The following is a 19,176-nucleotide window of genomic DNA, read 5'->3' as shown; positions in this document are numbered from 1 at the left end:
GCTGAACACTTCAGCCCATACTCCCAAAGAAACTGAATTACTAAAAGTAACAGCACATTTATTAGTTTGTCTTGCTATAGTAACAAAAACATATAATATTTTTCTGGGCTGATTTTAAGGACTTTTCATTTTAACACTTCACCATGAGTAATATCCATGTAATTCTTTCAAAATGACCGGTTATTATTTCAGCTATGATCATCTCAACAGGGAGACCAGCAGATATTGAATTTCAAAGTGGAAATTCAGACTGCATTTCTATACAGTAACCTCCAGGAAAAGAAGATGTCCAGAAACTGTAATTTTTTACATCCGCTGTTGGCCAATTTCACCACTGCGTTTGTTCTCTTTATAGTGGTTAGAGTGAAGTATGGAAATGCAGATGGCGAATACTGCAAATTTCCCTTCTGGTTCAACGGCAAGGAATACAACAGCTGCACAGACGCAGGACGCAGCGATGGATTCCTCTGGTGTTCCACGACCAAGGACTTCGATACAGATGGCAAATATGGCTTTTGTCCCCACGAGTGTAAGTAGATCATTGCTTCTACTGTTTGGGGTTTTTTCCTGGTAGACTGCTCCCTACTTATTTGCTCATCCACTTGCGCTTTATCCACTGCGCTTCTGGCAGATCTAGATTTATTGCTCTAACATCTCCTCAGTATCTAAGCAGACAAAACTCCCTAAAGAGCTCCCTTGGTGTAGCAGAGTTTGTAACTGATGATGACCAGGCTGAGGCCTTTCTCTACAAACAAGAGCATACTGAAGGTACGTCTGAAGCCACGTCAGTCCCATCTGTACAACAAAGACACTACCGGTTGAGTTTCCCAGCCCAGGAAAGACAATCACCTTTAGAGTAAGGGTAGGGCCGAATCTGGAGATGGAGCAGGCTAAACAACACACATCTCCCCCTAAACTGCAGGCCATTCCACAAACAATTGAAATTGCTTCTCCTTTGTGAGCAGCAGCTGACAAAAACTAGCAGAATAAAATCCATTAAGCCAAACCTTTAACTTTGCATCCCAGTTGTACCAACTGGTGGCCCAGGTCTTCTGAGTCTAGGAGCCCTTTTAGTACAATGTGACACTAATATTGTCACAAATCACCCTTTAAATGACCTCATACTGCTTCTCAAAATAAAAGTGATTGAATTTCAAGTGAGCATCTCTGCTGGTACAAGTTATTTATATGCTGATGCACTGCAAACTGCCAGCCAGGAGAGCACTCACAGCTTTATAAGGTAGGTTTGTATTTTTGACAGGTCTGAGGACTCTTGCTCCTGAAGCAGAGCCAACAGCTCACTTTAGCTACAGGAATGACACTGTACTGCAGAAGTCATAACTGCACCAGCAGCTGTATAAAACTGATAGAGGGCCTCGGGCCTCGTACTTCATTTCTATCTTTTTGGAATGTGAACAGAAGCCTCTGTTTCACAAGCAATTTATTTCACTTTTGGAAACACTCGTTTAGAGACTAGAGAATTGCCATGATGCTTTCATGTAGCCATAACTTTTTAAGAGAGTACACAACATGACTATTTCCTTCCAAATGAAATTCTGACAATATGTTTCCTGTTAAACATCAGAACACATATTTATATGTTTGAAAATCTTGATGAATCTACTGGATGTAAGTTTTTGGACAATTTATTATTATATGAGTGTTAATTTGATCTCCTGTATATCACACAGCAGGAAACCTTTAGAGAAGCAATTAGGTATAATTGGCTGTGGCGCAGTATGTTAATTTATCAGCAGTGAGAAGAGTAGGGAAGTTAAGGGGCTTTTAGCCACTTACTTGTTCCATCTCCTGTTTGCCAGCTCTGATGCTGGTACCAGTATCCACAGACATTCCCAGTACTGCTGCTGCCCATGGTCACCTTTCTACCCATGTACAAAACCAATTGCAACAAGCTTTTGGCAGCAGGGAGTGTTTCATCACCCGTGTTACCTTGCATCCTGAGCGATAGGTCCACAGGGTCACGAAACTCCTGCCTGCTACTGCTGTGTCATAGCAAATAATGGAGAGTTATGAAAGACAACAGAACAGAAAACAACGGAGCTTTTGTCAGACTCACTGGAACAACAGTACTAAATTATTTATAATATTACGGCTACACTCAGTAGTACAAGGAAGGAGAATGCAGGTTACTGAAGAAAATCAATGATACTTAACATGCCAAGCTAAGAAAACAAAACACATTCAGGGTTTTGCCAGACCAAGAATGCACAAGCACAGTCCAGCATGCTCCAGGCACCGCTCGGCGAGTACATAAAAAACACCTGAGTGCATTAAGGCGTATGTGCCAGGTCAGTACGCACCGTTTTTCAAAAGCTCCCAGATATGTCTCTGTAGGAACAGTTTGGATACGCTGTCTTCGAGCCCTCTTTGGTATCCTGTTGTAGCCAAACACTAAACAGGTTCCTGCCTGAGAATTTTGGGGATTTCTCCAGCTCAATTGCAAGACCATACAGTTTCCAATGCCAGATTACAAATTTTCTGCATCAGGACACTAGTGGTTTGCAAAGACAATCTGTTATAGAACGTATCAGTCTTCTAGCCTTGATACGATAAAAAAAAAATATTCTTTAATTTCCAAAATCCTAATTGCCCATTATCGATCACATCTAGAGCTGGGCTCTACCATGGTGACAGCTATTGATACAACTATAGAGAATGAACAAGCAGGAGTGTGAACTTTGAACAGACTTCAGCTAATTAAAAAAAAGTTATCGCTAGTAACTAGCATTTCCTAACGTTAGTAAAGCCTAACATTTACTTCAGGAGATTATATGCACGCATACACACATACCCACACAACCATTTTTTCCCAAAACTTCGCCAGCTCCTTCATTCCCCACCTTTCCCCCAATCTTCTCTCCCTGAAGTTAATTCTTCCAGCTGGAAAAGTGCAACATTGGACTTACTTCTTTAAATCACTTTGAATGCTCAGACATAGTTGGAATGAAGCTCACGTACCCTGACTGCTACCTCTGTAAAACCCCAAAGTCATACACGACCTAAAATGTACGCAGTGAAGCACTCTCGGGGAGAGCTGGTTCTGGAAGTAGATGTTCCTGGAGATGCTTGTGTCAAGGTCTCTGAAACGGAACAGAAGGGCTTCAGCCTTTTGTTTCTGATGTAATTGTTTTGCAAGATCTGTGAACAGTTCTGCACAGATGTTTCTTCTTAAATTCAGAGCGACATGGTTCACTCATTATGCCAAGACACCATTTGCTAAGAGCCAGCGAATAAATTCAGATAAGGGAGGATTTACACCACAGAGTCTGTGTTGGGGGCAACGTTCCTAGCTGTCAGTGTTTGCTTCTCTCAAGGGATCTTGAATCTTTTTACCAAACTCCACCGACACTACAGGGAGTTTAGGCTTCTTATTTTGCTCCTCCAATACCTTTTTGGAGATCTGCAGTCTGCCTGCACCTCCCTCACACTGGTCACAGCTCTTAGAGGCTGCTGCTCAACGCCTCTCCCAGGCAGAGCCCTCATAAAGTTGCAGCTACCTCCACCCTGGATCTCTGCCACAGGGTTTTTAGCAGCCTTCCAGCCTGAGGTTTCCTTACATCACAAGTGGCTGATTATTCTGGGAAGAGCTAACAGTGCAGCTCACAGATTAGTCCTGTCCAGTCTGCATCTGCTTGCGCATCAGCATGTCTTCACTGATTTTTAAACTGCTGAGTTCACCACAATGCAGAACAAGAGTCAGGCCCTTTAAGGTCCCCTTTTAAGTGAATAAAGCTTTTGTTTTGTTTTGAGGGAAACCGACCTAGTTTCCAGCTTCAACTTTCATTTACATTAAAGCAAAGAATTTTCTAGTTAAGGCTTTGGGGAGGATTTGAAAACTTAATAAACCATTGTTGTTAGCATCACATGATGTTACCTCAAGCAAAATGAAAAACTGTGCTTTGACTGTGACTCAGAAAGACTCCATGCAAAGCAGTAAGATCGAGTTTCCACACAGTTTTTGCAACTTAGCCACATTTAAACCAATAAAAAATGACTATTAAAATACAGATTTTGCCAGATCTAGAGCTGGGAGCAGCTCATGTGGTAAATGAGTCATCTAAACAACTCAGCACAATTTCGCCTTCCAATTCTACCATTTCTTTATAAGACAATTAAGTCTTTCTACAATCACAATAGCCACAGTCCTAGTTAATGTACGTTCCCTAATGCTGTTATTACAGCATCCGAGACAAACACAAACATTTGCAGCTTGCTCTTCTGGGGAGGCGCAGTGCGTGTTGCGCAGTGCGTGTTGCACAGCGTGTGTTGCACAGCGTGTGTTGCACAGCGTGTGTTCTCTTTTGCCTGGAGATACCACCTCTGCGTGGCTGCTTCTGTGTCCAGGGCATAGAATGACCCAGATGACAGCTCAGCCAGATCAGAAGTTCAGCGGACTCGTGTGCGTGAGCCAGCCCTGCAGAGCTCCAAGTCCTCTCCTTAGTGGGACTGGAATTTCCTTCAGAAACTTACTGGTTCATGCCCCTGATGCTGTGGCCAGTTAATGATTTAAGTGGAAAAGGCCAAATGAATCACCATCGCTTGTCAAACTTGCCAAAGTACTTCATTGCTGGTGTAAAACAGAGGTTCTGCATGTGAACCGCAACCCGCACAACAGCTGTCTAACCTCTGTCAAGACCTTCACATGTTGCCATTGGCACACTTATTCCTCGTGGATGCCGAGCGTTGCGGACTGACCTTTTCCTCTTTCCTTCTCCCTGCAGCACTTTTTACCATGGGCGGCAACGGTGATGGGCAGCCATGCAAATTTCCCTTCAAATTTCAAGGCCAATCCTACGATCAGTGCACAACAGAAGGCAGGACAGACGGATACCGATGGTGTGGAACCACTGAAGACTATGACAGAGACAAGAAATACGGATTCTGTCCAGAAACCGGTACGAGAAATTGCTGCTGGCACACCACAGTGTAATTTGTCATTGTTCTAAGTTACAAAAGTTCACACCTTCACCGGAGCACACAAACGGTGATGAGTCAGGCACCGTTTCAGCACAGGACCTAGAGCAGGCATGATCTGTGTCATCGATACAGTGTGCCACGGGACACCGACTTTGTCAGGGATCCACGAGTGTCAGTGAGCCATAGCACTAAATGTCTACCAGTGCAGGGTAATTACCAGTAGATTGCGATTTACTAATGGCCCTGAAAGAGAGGTCTCGTGTGACAGAAGAAAGCATGAATAATATTGTAGCTACTCACCATTTCCACTTGAAAAAAGAAATACTGTTTAGTATGTTACGCTTGAATTAATAGATCTGTTCAGCAATTCAAAAGAATAAGTGAAATGGTTTAGCCACGAAAATATATTTTTCTTCACAATTTTTTATACTTCGAGTTTTATTAAGTAAAGGAACAAAAATTAATGTATAGCCTTGTATAGCTTGGCAGGTGTTCAATTTTGGGGTACAGACTAGAGCCCTAAGTATCCACACTGTCTAAGTTAGCTGTGGCAGTTCTAAAATCTTGGGTTGTTAACCGAGCCAAGGGGAAGCGACACTCACCCTGCGACTACACCTGAACCCACTCGCATCCTGGTTTTTGAGTCCTTTGAAAACAGCCTAACCATTTGCAGTAGAGATTTGTTCTATTGAGACCTGGCTTCCTGTTAATTTGGTAACCTAGTGTACCCCTTCAGTTTTACCTTACTGATGTTCAAAAGAAAACATTGGTATTATAATAAAAACATCATTATAATGAATTGTTATCTATAACTTGCTACAAAGTGAGGAATAGAAAAATCTAAAGGACAATTCAAAAGAACAAACATGTCTAGAATCTATATATCCAAGTTTTCTATTCTTTTCATATTCTGTTTACAATACCTACTTAAAATTGCCATTTTAAATTTCATTACATCCTCTTCCCTCTAGAAAATACTTGTACATGCATATACAATGTTAATTCTTCTGCATTACTGCCATATAGATGAGAATGCACTTAGTGGGAAAACTTACACGTTTTTGCAAAGTTACTCGTTAAAAATACCCCAACTTATCCACAGTTGAAACAATTTCTAAAGAAAAGGACATAAAACCATATGCTTTTAAACCGTACCCTGCTGTCAGCTTAGAACAATTCCTCAGTTTGACGTGACTCCTCTCCTGGACCTTTTGTGGGTTTTTAACTTCAGTGGGACACCTACTGCCAGCTGGATACTCAACAGCTCTTTAACCTTTCTGACACTAAACCTAGCTTCAGCCTCTTCGGGACACGCTTCAGAACAGCACCAGCGAAGACCATCAGATGATCTCGCTACGCAATCATTTTCCACAAAACACTGTCACCCGCTGCTTTCTCAGAATCTGAGGCTCAGTTTTACTCCCACCAAAACTATCGGCAAGTTCACTGTGCTGGCAAGGCCTAGGCCTCTTCCTTTTTGTCTGTGTCAGACAATGTTCTTTTCAAATATTACTTTTAATCTTACTCCTTGTGCTCTTAAAAGGACCACAGATTTTCTGCTTGCTCTCTGTTTTCAATGTGTGGTTTCGGAGAAGATGCATCTACTTCATCTCACTGTTTTTCTGTCACTTTCCACAGCCATGTCAACAGTCGGTGGAAATTCAGAGGGAGCCCCTTGTGTATTCCCCTTCATCTTCCTTGGGAACAAATACGAGTCCTGCACAAGCGCCGGCCGCAATGATGGCAAGCTGTGGTGCGCCTCTACCAGCAGTTATGACGACGACCGCAAGTGGGGCTTCTGTCCTGATCAAGGTAACACAGTTTGCCAGAGGAACACAGCGGTAACAGACCTCACTGATGACGCCACCCTGATGATGGCTTTATTCTCCGCTCTGGTTACTGTACCTCTCCCCAGCCTGAAGTCTGAGCAAACCCACTACATGTCAACGAGACGACTGTTAAACAGTCCCAGAGCTCACCTGCCTGAAACATTCAGACTTGCTAAAACTATAATGATGAAGTAGCTTTTCAAAATACAAAAATCAAAACCATTTCATAAATAAATATTTTTCCTTCCAAGCCCAAAAGCCACAAGTACTATAGAATTTCACTACTATGTAATAATTATACTCCGATATTGGCCAAATTAGGAACAAATGCTAAAAGATTTACACATTTGTGACTGATATCGCTGAAGATGAAAAACATGTTGAGAGAAGGAGAGAGCCAGTATAAACTCTGTATGGTGAATATTGGTATTTAAAATTATTGTGGTTAATCTTTGTCCTTATTTGTAACATAGGTAAAATTAAACACAGCAAAAGGCTTTTTACACATTTGCAAACTAATGCTAGATTTAGATTCTTTTTTTACAAGGAAAATAACTGCTGAATTTCAGAGACTGTTTGGGCATAACTGATAAAATGTCATCTCTATGATGAAAGATTTTTTTACCCTAACAATATTTGTCAAGACAATACTGATTCAGGCTCCATTCACAGGCACACAGACCCATTTATCACTCACGCCATTTCATGAAGAAAAGTAAGATCAGAGGTCTGGACTGCAAGTTTTAGTCTTCTGTGCTTAAAAAAAAAAGTCTGATATGATTTGCTACGCTTCTTTTTTTCACAGAAATATTAAGACTGTGATCAAAGTAAGTTGCTTGTGAGACAGCGGCAAACTCCCGCTACAGAAGAGGTTTTAGAATCTTTCTAATGAAAGGTCACTTCCGGCACTATGTATAACACACACTGTGGGAGGCTGTAAATACTAATTATGATATTTATCATTAGGAGATTTTTGATGCGTAGCAAGGAAAATAGAATTAAAAGCCTATGAATAACCTGCATGTACACCTGTACTCTCTTGCTGTTATTTAGGATACAGTCTCTTCTTGGTTGCTGCTCATGAGTTCGGCCACGCCATGGGATTAGAGCACTCTGAGGATCCAGGAGCTCTTATGGCCCCTATCTACACCTACACCAAGAACTTTCGACTTTCTCAGGATGACATCAAAGGGATCCAGGAGCTATACGGTAATGTCCTCTCTTGTCAGGAGAACTCATCAGGAAAGCATGCGGCACAGGCTGAAATTTGGGACTCAGAATTTGCAGTAAATTACATCCTGCACAATACCACCCCTGCCAGAAACATCCGCTATTCCTTTCCTCCTGCTGTCTTCACATTTTTACCAGGGCTCGTACTTCAATCAAATATCGCGATCTAAGGATGAGGGGTCACTAAATTTACCAACAGAAGCCCCCAAACTCCCCATAACCCAACCTTCAGATGAAAATTTCCACTGCCTTTCCTGGGACAATGAAATGCCGTACTTTCCCCTAGTGTAGAAACACCTCACATGGGAGGGTTGAGTATTGTTGTCTACCACACTCTGAGCTTCGTAGATTGCAGCTGCCTGTAAGAGGGAAAGATGCTGTTTCCTGTCCAGCCTGGAAACGGTTCACGTTGCCTTCCCACAGCAATTCAAGCTGTATCGTCACAATAACATTTGCAGACGGCATGTGGGAGCTGATATTTTGACCTAAGCTCCTGGAGAAAAAGTGGGTTTAAGTTTTTCCTATGTGGTACTTCTTTACGATTTATTATTTTCTCCACAGATTCTCTTAGTAAAACATGTAGGTATTATTATGATTGAAGTTCCTTTTGTGTATGTATTTTCTACCTTGTAGAGGCACAAGTATACTACAGCCAAGTAACAGCCAAGGAAAATATATACCATTCCTCTTTCTGTGCTTTTCACTTTTCCACTGAGTGGCTATATTCTACAGTATTCAACACCTTAGAAATTATTGTAAGAATATACCAAAATTATTACCACGGGAGAAAATTTTTTTTATCCAAAATCTGACTTGAATCTTAATTTTTTTCCTTGTTCTTAGCCACTTGAATTAAGACTGGGAATTGAGACATGGGCAAGAATTGACATGGGTTGAGAATTGAGACATGGGTTCAGAATTTAACCCAGTTCTCTCAAGACACACTTCAAAAACCTGAGACAAAATTATCTCTCTTGCCTCTTTATAGCTGATAGAATGCTTTACAAACTGCTTAGTTTATAAAACAAGTATTCAAAACCCCTTTTTAACTTCCGTTATTATCATCCCACATCAGCTACACTCCACTTTCTTTCATACAATGAATCAGTCTGATGTCTAAGAAAAAAAGGCAAATGCCTCATAATGCAACTCAACGGCAGCCAAATAATAAAACAAAAGAAAAATCAAGCAGATGGCAAAGCGCATGTATTGAAGAGCTCATTTTGATTATTAATGAGGGCAGAAAAGTCATACAAATGGCTCAAAACATATCTTTGTATCTTGCAAAATATTGGCACTTCTAGAAAGAAAAGAAATCTACTTTGCCATCTCTCTCGGAGGAGCTGTGGGTAATTCTGAATAGAAGGACTTTGAAATTATTTCTCTTCTTTAGCAGCCAGTAAAATCAGAATTGTAACGTTAACATCTGCCCCAGCACATTCACTTCCACCTGTCCTTCGAGTCAAACAGGCAGCTCCACACGGACGGACACACGGGCACGGTGTCGTGAAGGTGGCCATGCAGCAGAGTAAGGACCGGCAGCTAAGAGGCCTCCCAGCTGTACTCAACCACCCTTCTCCTAAAAACACTTTATTGCAAGGTGTTTCTCCTCCAAGCACTGCCTCCAGACTACTGCCCTTCTAGAAATTACGGCACTTGGTGCTGTCTGTGTAACCTGCGCAGCTCTCTGTTTCAGTGTAACGGACCGTCTCTGTTCACCATTACAGAAGTATCGACCGATGTCGAACCCGGACCAGGGCCAGGACCGGGGCCAGGCCCACGTCCAACCCTTGGGCCTGTCACTCCAGAGCTCTGCAAGCACGACATTGTATTTGATGGAGTTGCACAAATTAGAGGAGAAATATTTTTCTTCAAAGATAGGTAAGTGAGATAAATTGCTTACCAATGGGGCAACGAGTAGAGGAATCTGTCAGACCTATTCATCAAAATGTAGAAATTTATTATCGAGCAGAAGCTCTGCCCTTTCTTTTGTGTGCTCAGAGAGAGCAGAGTGTCCTCATCAACCCGCAGGGAGAGAGGTGGCAAATCCTGGCTTTATGGTTAAATAATACATCCGCCTTTGCCACAAGGGTACACTGTCCTCTTTCCAGCAGGGCATCAGCAAACTCTGCCCCATCAGCCAGATCATTACTGAGGATGTAAACAGTCTTCTACCCGGTACTGATGACTGGGGCACACCTCTAGTTACTGGCCTCCAGCTACACTTCACGCCACGGCTCGCACCGTCTAGGCCCAGCTAGCCAGCCAATTTTCAGCCCCCCTCACTGCCTGCTTACCTCATCCATACTTCAACAGGGTCTCTATGAGAATCTTACCAGAAACAGGGTCAAAAAGCTTTGCCCTGCTCTCCCCTCATCTACCAAGTCAGTCACTTCATCATAGAAGGTTATCAGGTTGGTGAAGCATGACCTCCCATTTAAGAATCCAGCCTGACTACTCCCACCAACCTTTTGTCCAAAGACCATCTATAATTAGGGACAGACAAGATGATTATGCCATAAATTCCCCTTTTTTAGAGATAGTCTCAAACTTCTTTGGAAGTCCAGAATTTTCAACTTCACTATTTTAGGCAGTTTTGTGGTGGCTTTTAATTTCCGGTTTCCACGCTACACTGGGATCGCCCACGCCAAGGTGCTGTGACAACAACCAGGCTGGAGGTAGCTCTAGCTAAAATCAGGACAAGGAAATGCCACAAGCCTCATTAAAAAAGCCTGTTCTCATTGTATTTTCTACTAAATTTTATGGACTGGAGAGCAAAAATTAGCCCTGGTGTCAGCCCTGCTGGCTCCTGGGGAGTCACACAAAGGGCTGTGTGCTCCGAAGGGTAAAGTAGCTGGGAGATGAACTTCTAAATACTTATGCAAACCAGATACGACCCTGGAAATCTTTAGCTATTTACCCATCTGTAATGTTAATCACAAAATTAGCAATGGAAGAGATGCCTTAGCCAGTCTAGTGCCTGCCAAACAAGGATTCATTCCCTATAAAATATTTCCAATCCCAATTTCTAAAAAACGCTCCTCCAAAAAAACCAGTTCATCCAAAGCGAGAGGCGATGATCTCAGATGCCTCTTCCACCATGGGGACAGTTGAGCATAATCTTCATTATGACAGACTGATGATGTGACTCACACCGAGGACACTGGTGACTGGGACATGCTCCGGGTGTGCAAGGCCTCCAAGGCAGAAGACACAAAAAGCATTTTTGATGCAAGAGCAGAGACATTCCTGATAAAATGGGGTGGCTGCACAGCTGCGGCTCCCACTGCCCTTGCCAGGGCCTGTATTACCCAGCTGCTCAGCAATGAAGAGCATCTCCTAAGGAGTATGGGACTTGGCAGCACCATGGTGAGAGACACTGAAGCTCCCTTTTCCCTGCCATAAATCAATGCCCAATTTGAAATCATTTATCCTCAGTTATCCCTGAACATTCTCCCAAAGCCTCTGCAGATCCAGGCCCAAACACACTCACTGTGTGTGCCCAAATCAAACACTGTCTCCCATCCTAGAGGAACACGTGCAAGCATCTGAAGCAGATGGAAGCGTTAGAGCTCACCACTTCATTGCTACTTGCCAGTTGTCAGCTGAAATTTAAAAGGAAGCAGGAAGCAACAAATAAGGTCCTCCTCATAAAATAGCAATTTAATACTTATTTGTGTCTCCTGGTGGTGTAAAGTCCAGCCATCTCCTCCAGGTTAAACTTCTCTGTTAGAAGATATGAAGGATTTATTACTGTCCAGCACGCTTTAACTGTACTCGCCACCTTTTTGCAACAAAGTCATGGTCAGTTGGGTAATTTTGCAGGCTGCGGTACACAGCCCTTCAGTGCATTTCCACCTCATTCCCACCTATGGGATACCCAGAAGTGTACTGCCAAAACCAGTGCCCGCTTTTGCTAGCATTGTCACCAGGGAGCTAAAGGCTTTGCCTCAGCTCAGTGCCTTCCAAAGGAAAAACATCCTCCCAGTCACGTTCCGCAGGAGTCACAGCGTACTGACCATCTTTTGCTCACCTGTGGGCCTGGGTTTTCAGCCAGACCTCCACCTCCCTTCTGCCTTCAGAAGCTGGTAGTGATGCAAGGCTTGACCCAACAATTTTAGGGCCATTCCTGAGCCAGCAGTGACTCATTGTTCTATATAATCAACAAAACCAGAATATTTTGCATTCGATACAGCTGGTCAGAGAGCTATGTGCACACCAAAACAATCTGTTCAGACTGACTCACGCTTTATCTAACAGGCGGCAAACACAGACAACTGTTGAATTGTTTTGCTCTGGAGTGGCTTTGTCTGTCAGCCCTGCAGCTTTCCAAGGAACAGGCAAGCGGCACTATGACTCACTGCTGGAACTCAAAAAACAAACGTCTATCACAAGTCGTGTGACTTTTATGATTCATGAAAACGACCACAGCATCCAACTGTCATGTCACACAGGCAAAAGGAGTAACCAGAGTGCCTGAGAACTTTACATTTACACAGATGTGTTTGTTCTGAAGCTGAACAACATTCAAGCTTCTGAAGTTTAACAAGACATTAAAAAGACCTACCGATTTGGTCCCTTCACATAACTGCATGTAATGATAGTGATAATAACGGCAAATCTCGAGGATGTTAAAATATAATCTAAAATACTGGCTGTAGCAAAGTAAGACAGCTGTCTATAAGCAGCATTCTAAAATTTCATCTGAGTAAAACCATTTTAACATGTTCAAAGTGAAATCCCAATAGCTAACGTCACCGTTTCCTCAATAAGATGAGCAGAAATAAAAATATCTCCTACCCCATTCAAAAACAAAGGAAAACTCAGCTTTGACAAAGTTTCCCTTTCCATGAGAAAGCCTCACCATTTTAACAGGCCCCTTGAAATATGGGTGCCTTAATAAACCCTCCCGTGTTCACATCTCCGCTGGCTCTGGAAAGTTTGGAATTCATGCAGATAGTCATTACTAGTGCTGACTCAGCCATAAATTGGGTCCAAATTTGGTTGAGACTTCCGTAACTTGGATTTTTAAAAGGAGCTACGTTTACGAATGCAGTGATTTGATGTATGGATTTCCTTTCATATCTTACCGGAGCTGCTTTTCTGTCTAAAAAGAGGTGAAACATGAAACAAATGTTATCACCTTTTACAGCATTTCGTACGTTTCAAGACTGTCAAGAGTGAGAGTAATCAGCTAAATGCCTGATTCCTTGCCTCTTTTTAAATGAAAATTGTGAGTTACGCTCAGAGACATTTTTGTACGTGTTAGAAAGACATACACCTATGCAAAATGAGAGTAAGTTAACATATTGCTATCTTAATTATTAATGCCATGTGTCAGGTTAAGTTAATACCTATCTTTAATTAAGAGATAAAAGAACAATGCACTTGCCAGTTGTACTCTTCCTCACATCAAACACTACAAATTATCACAATTCAGTATGAGGCAACTAATCAGACTTCCAAATGCATTTCAAATGTTTCATTTGTCCTCTGTTCGCAGTCAAACTTCTGGTGACAAAACCACATCCGTTTATTAAATTAATTTAGGTCTGTTCCTCCAAGTTTTAGGCAAAACCCTGCCTCAGTTTCAGATTCCAGTTTCTCCAAGGTGTGATTATTCTGGCTAGGAATGGGTAAGGACTGAGTCTACTAAAAACAGAGGATGCCAGCAGCACTTTGAACTTCAGCCGCATAACAATGGTAAAAGCTGCCTGACCTGAGAGTTTGGTGCAAGAGCCATTCCACCAACCTGCTGAATTTTCGTTTTATGACCATAGCAAAACTTCTGTTCTGTTGGGGAATAAAATTCACCCGTTCTAGGGAGCAGGAAGGAGCGGTGCAGGTTTTAATACCAAAAGCCCTCAGCACAAAGCTCTGCCATTTCAAGATCATTACAGCTTTTGAAAGCTTAAATCAAATTATGATCCTACTCATATATAAAATAGCCAATAAATTACTCTTTGCATTTCTCTAATGAACATTTTTAGTGCTAGCAGTTTCTTCTACAGCAGGCTCACTTCCAGCAGTTTGATATACCGTTGTTAAATTTGAACTTTTAGTCACTACAATAGTAACTGCAGGAGCAATTCACGAACGCAAATCTCCGCTTTTGTCACTCATCCATCTGCTCCACACGCAACAGCAGGAGAGCTCTAATACTTTAAATGCCTTATAAATGAGTTCAGTTGTGTACTCGGAGCACAGAAAACATTTTGCCCCGATGCAGAAGGCAAGGGGAACTCCAAAGCAATCAGTGCAAGCACTTTCACTGGCAGCCCAGCACGCAGCTTCTTGTGCAACTGCTGTAGCAACACCCGCTCAGTGAACAGCTTGGCTTTTCACTCACCGCAGGGGAACCACTACGAGTGTGCGCGGCTAATGGCGAGGCGGGGGGAGGGGGGGATGCGTGTGTGTATGCACACGCTTGTGAGGCCTTTGCCAGAGTGATGAGAAACAGATGTGCTGGTGAATTTGTTCCCTGTAAACCTGGTACAACTTTCTGCTCTGCTCAGATTCATGTGGAGGACTATAAACCCCCGAGGAAAACCCACTGGTCCTCTTCTTGTTGCCACGTTCTGGCCTGATCTGCCAGAGAAAATTGATGCTGTCTACGAGGCCCCTCAGGACGAGAAGGCTGTATTTTTTTCAGGTATTGATTTCAAGTTTTAAAAAGTAAGTTACTATTTGCATAAATGTTGCATTTGAGCTCAGTTTCCTCCCAGCTGGAGGGAATGGCCTGCCTAAGAGCCAGGATAGCCAGCAGGTATAGGTGACAGGTCTGCAACGTCCCATGCTGGACATCTCCAGCATCCTCAGACAAAGGCTGGATCTGGAAGACACTGGACAGCCTCCACTACAACACAGGGGAGCTATAAGCATCTAGAAAGATACAATCAACTATAAGCAAAACTACACGAGCTGTTAGTTAAAACAAAAAGCATCAACAAGAGTGGGAGCTCTGCTTCATCAGTCACTGCTCTGTTTGTGTTCTGTTTCCTCTCACTTCAAGCTACTGTCTCTTCTGTTGCTCAAGAAGATTAGATATTTCTCCCCGCCCCATGACTTTTCTATCTCCTTTTCTGCCAAGGACTGACTTCCACTCTGGCTTCCAAGTACTGGCTGTGAGCGGACAGGGGCGGCCATGCTAGCTGCCTCCGCGGGAGAGGAGGGTAACAGGAAGCACACCTCTGTCCATCCTAAGGCACGCTCACCGTCCACTTGTACTGGCCAAATTCATGGAGCCAGGAGGCTGTTTTCAACATGGAAAACTGAGCCAGCAAAAACTGGGCTCCAGTATCTACTAAAAATACAACTAAACATCTCCAATCATGTAAAAACCATATGGCTGATGCACATTTTCTGTACAGGAGGAAAAAAAAGTAATGATAATCTATTCCACATGTCTCAGAGGCCATTTGCTTTAGTTTACATGGAGGAGGGGGGGGAAAAAAGCTTAAACTAGTTTTATTTCAGGCAAGCCAAAACACTTTGAAAGCTGCATATACTATATATAATCCTGTGTCACCTAAACCTCTCTCCCTCTATAATTTCCAGGAAAATGTAACTAACCTGCTTTTAAAAAAATAAACAAATAAGAACTGTCAAACAAAGAGTGGTTTGAAAGTTACATGTAACCCAACTGTCTTAAAATCCTTACTACTGAGACCCTCTCTCTGCCCCAGTGGTGAAGTAGCAACTTCCCAGGAACTCAAATGCTACTTCCACTTACACTTTTCTCCTATTAACACTCCACTGACTGACTTTCCCTCTAGCACAGACCAAAGGAATGTCCTTTCATGAATGAATCTTTCCATGGCTTTCAGTGAATCCAGTGAGGGTATTTCCTAAGTAAATTATAATTCCATGTCAAGAACACAGAGTACTAATACATCTTCCACTAGGATATAATTGGAGAGACATGAGAAAATGTCATATGACGAAAGACAATAGAAGCAGGAACCCTAGGAAAAACTTGATGTTAATCACTCAATAAAATCACTCAACAAAACAAATGGAGGGTGAACATGAGCTTCTGCATTTGACCTTCGGGTCCCTGTGCCTGTTTCAGACCACCTTCATCATACAAAAAATTAAGTATTTGTTTTAACATAATCCCAACTGTTTTAAGACAGTGCCTACCTCAAAGACAAAACAGCTAAGAAGGGAGGAAGCAAGAGCATGCCGAGGAGACGTCTTTTGCAGATGTTGTAACCCTGGTACACCCACACTCTAATCTAGTTCTCCCCCAGCAGTGAGATGCTAGAAAGGCTGGAAGTACAGCTAGTGCAGCCAGAAGTCACATAAAGCATAAGAGAAGAGCTTCTCCTCTGTATCCGATTAATAAACAATGGTTGTTTGTTTGCTTTCCTTCCTCCCCTTCTCAGGAAATGAGTACTGGGTCTATTCAGCCAGTAACCTGGAGAGGGGCTACCCAAAGAAACTCACCAACCTGGGACTACCCCCTGATGTGCAGCGTGTCGATGCAGCTTTTAACTGGGGCAGGAACAAGAGGACGTACATTTTTGCTGGAGACAGATACTGGAAGTAAGATGCTCTGAGGTGGTGGTGGTATGCTGTGAGCCAAGCCGTGTCTCTAGGGCTGAATGTACACTGGTTCAGAGGCAGGAACCAAACACGGGGGGGTCATCCTTCAAGAGTACAAAATGAGGGCTGCCAGGACAGTGCTGCCAGTGGTGAGTGAGGATGCTGAACCAGGGAGCATGGCTAGGAAAGCACTTTGGTAGAGCAGCAGGAAACTAGCATATAACTGAGCAAACAACCAGCAAGAGAAGAGGCTGTCTGGGAGTCTCTGTCAGGCTGCTCACTGCTGACAACCCATCCCTCAACCCCGGTGTACCAGCAACTGCCCCAATCAGTCTCAGGCCCTTAAGAGGGACAAGCTGTCCCTGCCGTCAGCTCACAACTGCTGGGAGAAAACTGTGAAAGGAATTCCTTAAAAATGGGCTCATTCCATCACTTGAAGCCAAACCAGACTGCCTTTGAAATTCTTTCACCAAGCCATCAGGTTTGGAGGCCCTGGACGTGAAAGAAACAGCCGTGTGACTAGCAAAGCATGCTGGGCGTCACTGGGAATCCTTTCAGCAGCTGATGTACCGGTCACCAACACATTTGCTCTACTGATTGGGTTGGCACTGCACAAACCAGAGGAAGGGTATCTGTTAGAACTTGGGAAAGATCTTAGTTTCGGTTTGTTCCAACAGTCTCTATAATCCTTTTCACATTTCCCAAACACGCTCAGAAAAGTTCTTGTGAAGAACGCTGCAAATGCGACACTCCACAAACGCGTGTAACTGTGTCTTGGCACTAAGGTTCCTGTTCAAAAGACAGTGTGAGAAGCAAAGTATGATGCAACTTAAGGTGCATCCCTCAGGTGACTTGCTACCATGCTCCATCTAGGAAAGATCTTGGACTCTTAGATTAGGAAGGATTGTCCTTAAAATGCCTCAAGGCTATTAATGTGGTAAAAATAAATATCCTACATTACACCCATTGAAGAGTCTACCAACAGTATTTAACAGAATTTCATGAACATTACTGCAGGAAGACTTGGCACAACAGATTATCTTCAAAAGCAGAGGCACTCTGGTGCCTTGAGGAACATCTGTGATGCCTATCAGAATGGCATGAGAACAAACCACAGACATGATCTCCTGCTTTCACCATCAGAGGTCTCTTCCAGGAACAGGACTTTACTTCAGCAATGCAGCTATTACAAAACAGACTCAAAGCTGAACCATTCAGTAACTGACAGTTTAGAGGAAAGTTGAACATCAGAAACACCCACCAGAAATCTAAAAGCATTAAGGGCTCTTTCTGAGAGATGCTCTATATAAAATATCAAAGGAGGTCTCAGTATAATTGAGTCCATTTTATGTGAACATTAATTTCATGTTATGATTAAACAGGCTTAAGTGTCCCTATCACATCCTAATGGCTGTGGATTCCTGTAAGTAAATAAAATATCCTTTCACAATTGCCACTTGATCATAACTTTCAGTTGCTTTGAGGGCAGTATTCTTGTCCATTATCTAAAGAAAAAAAACCTTAAAAGCTAGAGAGTGTTATTAATTTTTAATGTCACATTCTAGAGACATTCTTTAACATTTGCAAGTAGTTCTAATACAGCCAGTTGCAACCCTTCAGACTCCTACCAAAACCTCCCAGCTGCGCGTTAGCAGAGCTGCTGGCCTCCTCTGTGCCAGCTATTGTTTTGATTAACTGTACTCCAGGGCCTCCAAGAAATTCATCACTCTAATCACAGACAGTATTTCTATCAAAGTACCTTATCAACTGCCGTCGCTGCAGAATGCATGATTTATTGTTAAGGAATCAAAATATGCTTAAGTGATTTCTCTCTGTGTAAAGAAGAAAGCAAGCAGCTGACAACTATTTCAGAAAAAAATGTGTCTCTGTTGAACGCAGACACTACAACCCTTAAGTATGTGGCTGGTTTATTTTATACAAGGACTCTGCCACATGGAATCAAAATAGTTACATACCATAGTCCTTCCTGTGCTATTATCACACTTACTTTAAATGGATCTTTTGGAAGCCGCCTCCTCCTCTCCCTCCTGCCAGGCCCAAGCTATTTTAATGTTCTTAGAACAAGACTGTCAAGCAGAGTGAAGTTTGGTGAAGGAGAGGAAGAGGAGCTGGCTCAGATTCCACAGCTGAAGGTTTAAAGCTACCCAGCAAGGTACTAGAAATTCTTTGAATATCCAAGGAAAAAGTAGGAAGTGATTTAAATGAAACATTTAAATAGATTTTGACCAACCTACTGCTCATGGTGTAGCTTTGGATATAATCCATGAAGTTCCATACAGGCCTGAGGGAAAGGTAACCTGAGATACATACAGTTATATAGATAAATAGAAATCAAGAACATAAACGCTCCCCTCCCTCCAGTACTAGTCAAAGATGTCCTCTCTGAAGTCCACTGCTCCTGAAGAGGTGCTGCTGGGCTGACTGAGGCCTCACGTGCGTTGGAAGCCTGGTTCAAACCACACCCCACGTCACTGCTCCTCGGGACACCTCCACTCCTCCTGCTCACCGACTCCATCTATGAATCGGAAAAATGGGGAAACCAGGCCACAGTCTTGCTCCTTCCATCTTCGCTCCCAAAGACCTCGCATCCCTGGGACATTTATTCCCTACA

At 42.9% G+C, this 19,176-nt stretch overlaps 1 protein-coding gene across 3 annotated transcripts in view; it reads left to right on the top strand.

The window, feature by feature from the left end:
- Positions 1-19,176, top strand: part of MMP2 (matrix metallopeptidase 2 (gelatinase A, 72kDa gelatinase, 72kDa type IV collagenase)) — a 34,846-nt gene that overhangs the window by 12,351 nt on the left and 3,319 nt on the right. For 2 of the 3 annotated variants that reach the window (XM_010144466.1, XM_010144465.1), the window contains 7 exons: positions 356-529; positions 4,743-4,916; positions 6,577-6,750; positions 7,821-7,976; positions 9,755-9,878; positions 14,513-14,649; positions 16,385-16,544. In XM_010144466.1, coding sequence (XP_010142768.1) covers positions 356-529; positions 4,743-4,916; positions 6,577-6,750; positions 7,821-7,976; positions 9,755-9,878; positions 14,513-14,649; positions 16,385-16,544 — 1,099 coding nt within the window. Of the gene's footprint in view, positions 1-355; positions 530-4,742; positions 4,917-6,576; positions 6,751-7,820; positions 7,977-9,724; positions 9,879-14,512; positions 14,650-16,384; positions 16,545-19,176 lie in introns of all 3 variants that reach the window. The other variant, XM_010144464.1, reaches the window with a different exon arrangement.

Source organism: Buceros rhinoceros, unplaced genomic scaffold, assembly GCF_000710305.1.
Source record: "Buceros rhinoceros silvestris isolate BGI_N320 unplaced genomic scaffold, ASM71030v1 scaffold6191, whole genome shotgun sequence".
NCBI lineage: Eukaryota > Metazoa > Chordata > Aves > Bucerotiformes > Bucerotidae > Buceros > Buceros rhinoceros.
Note: the sequence above shows the minus strand (reverse complement) of the source record. Positions and strands in the feature narration are given on the sequence as shown.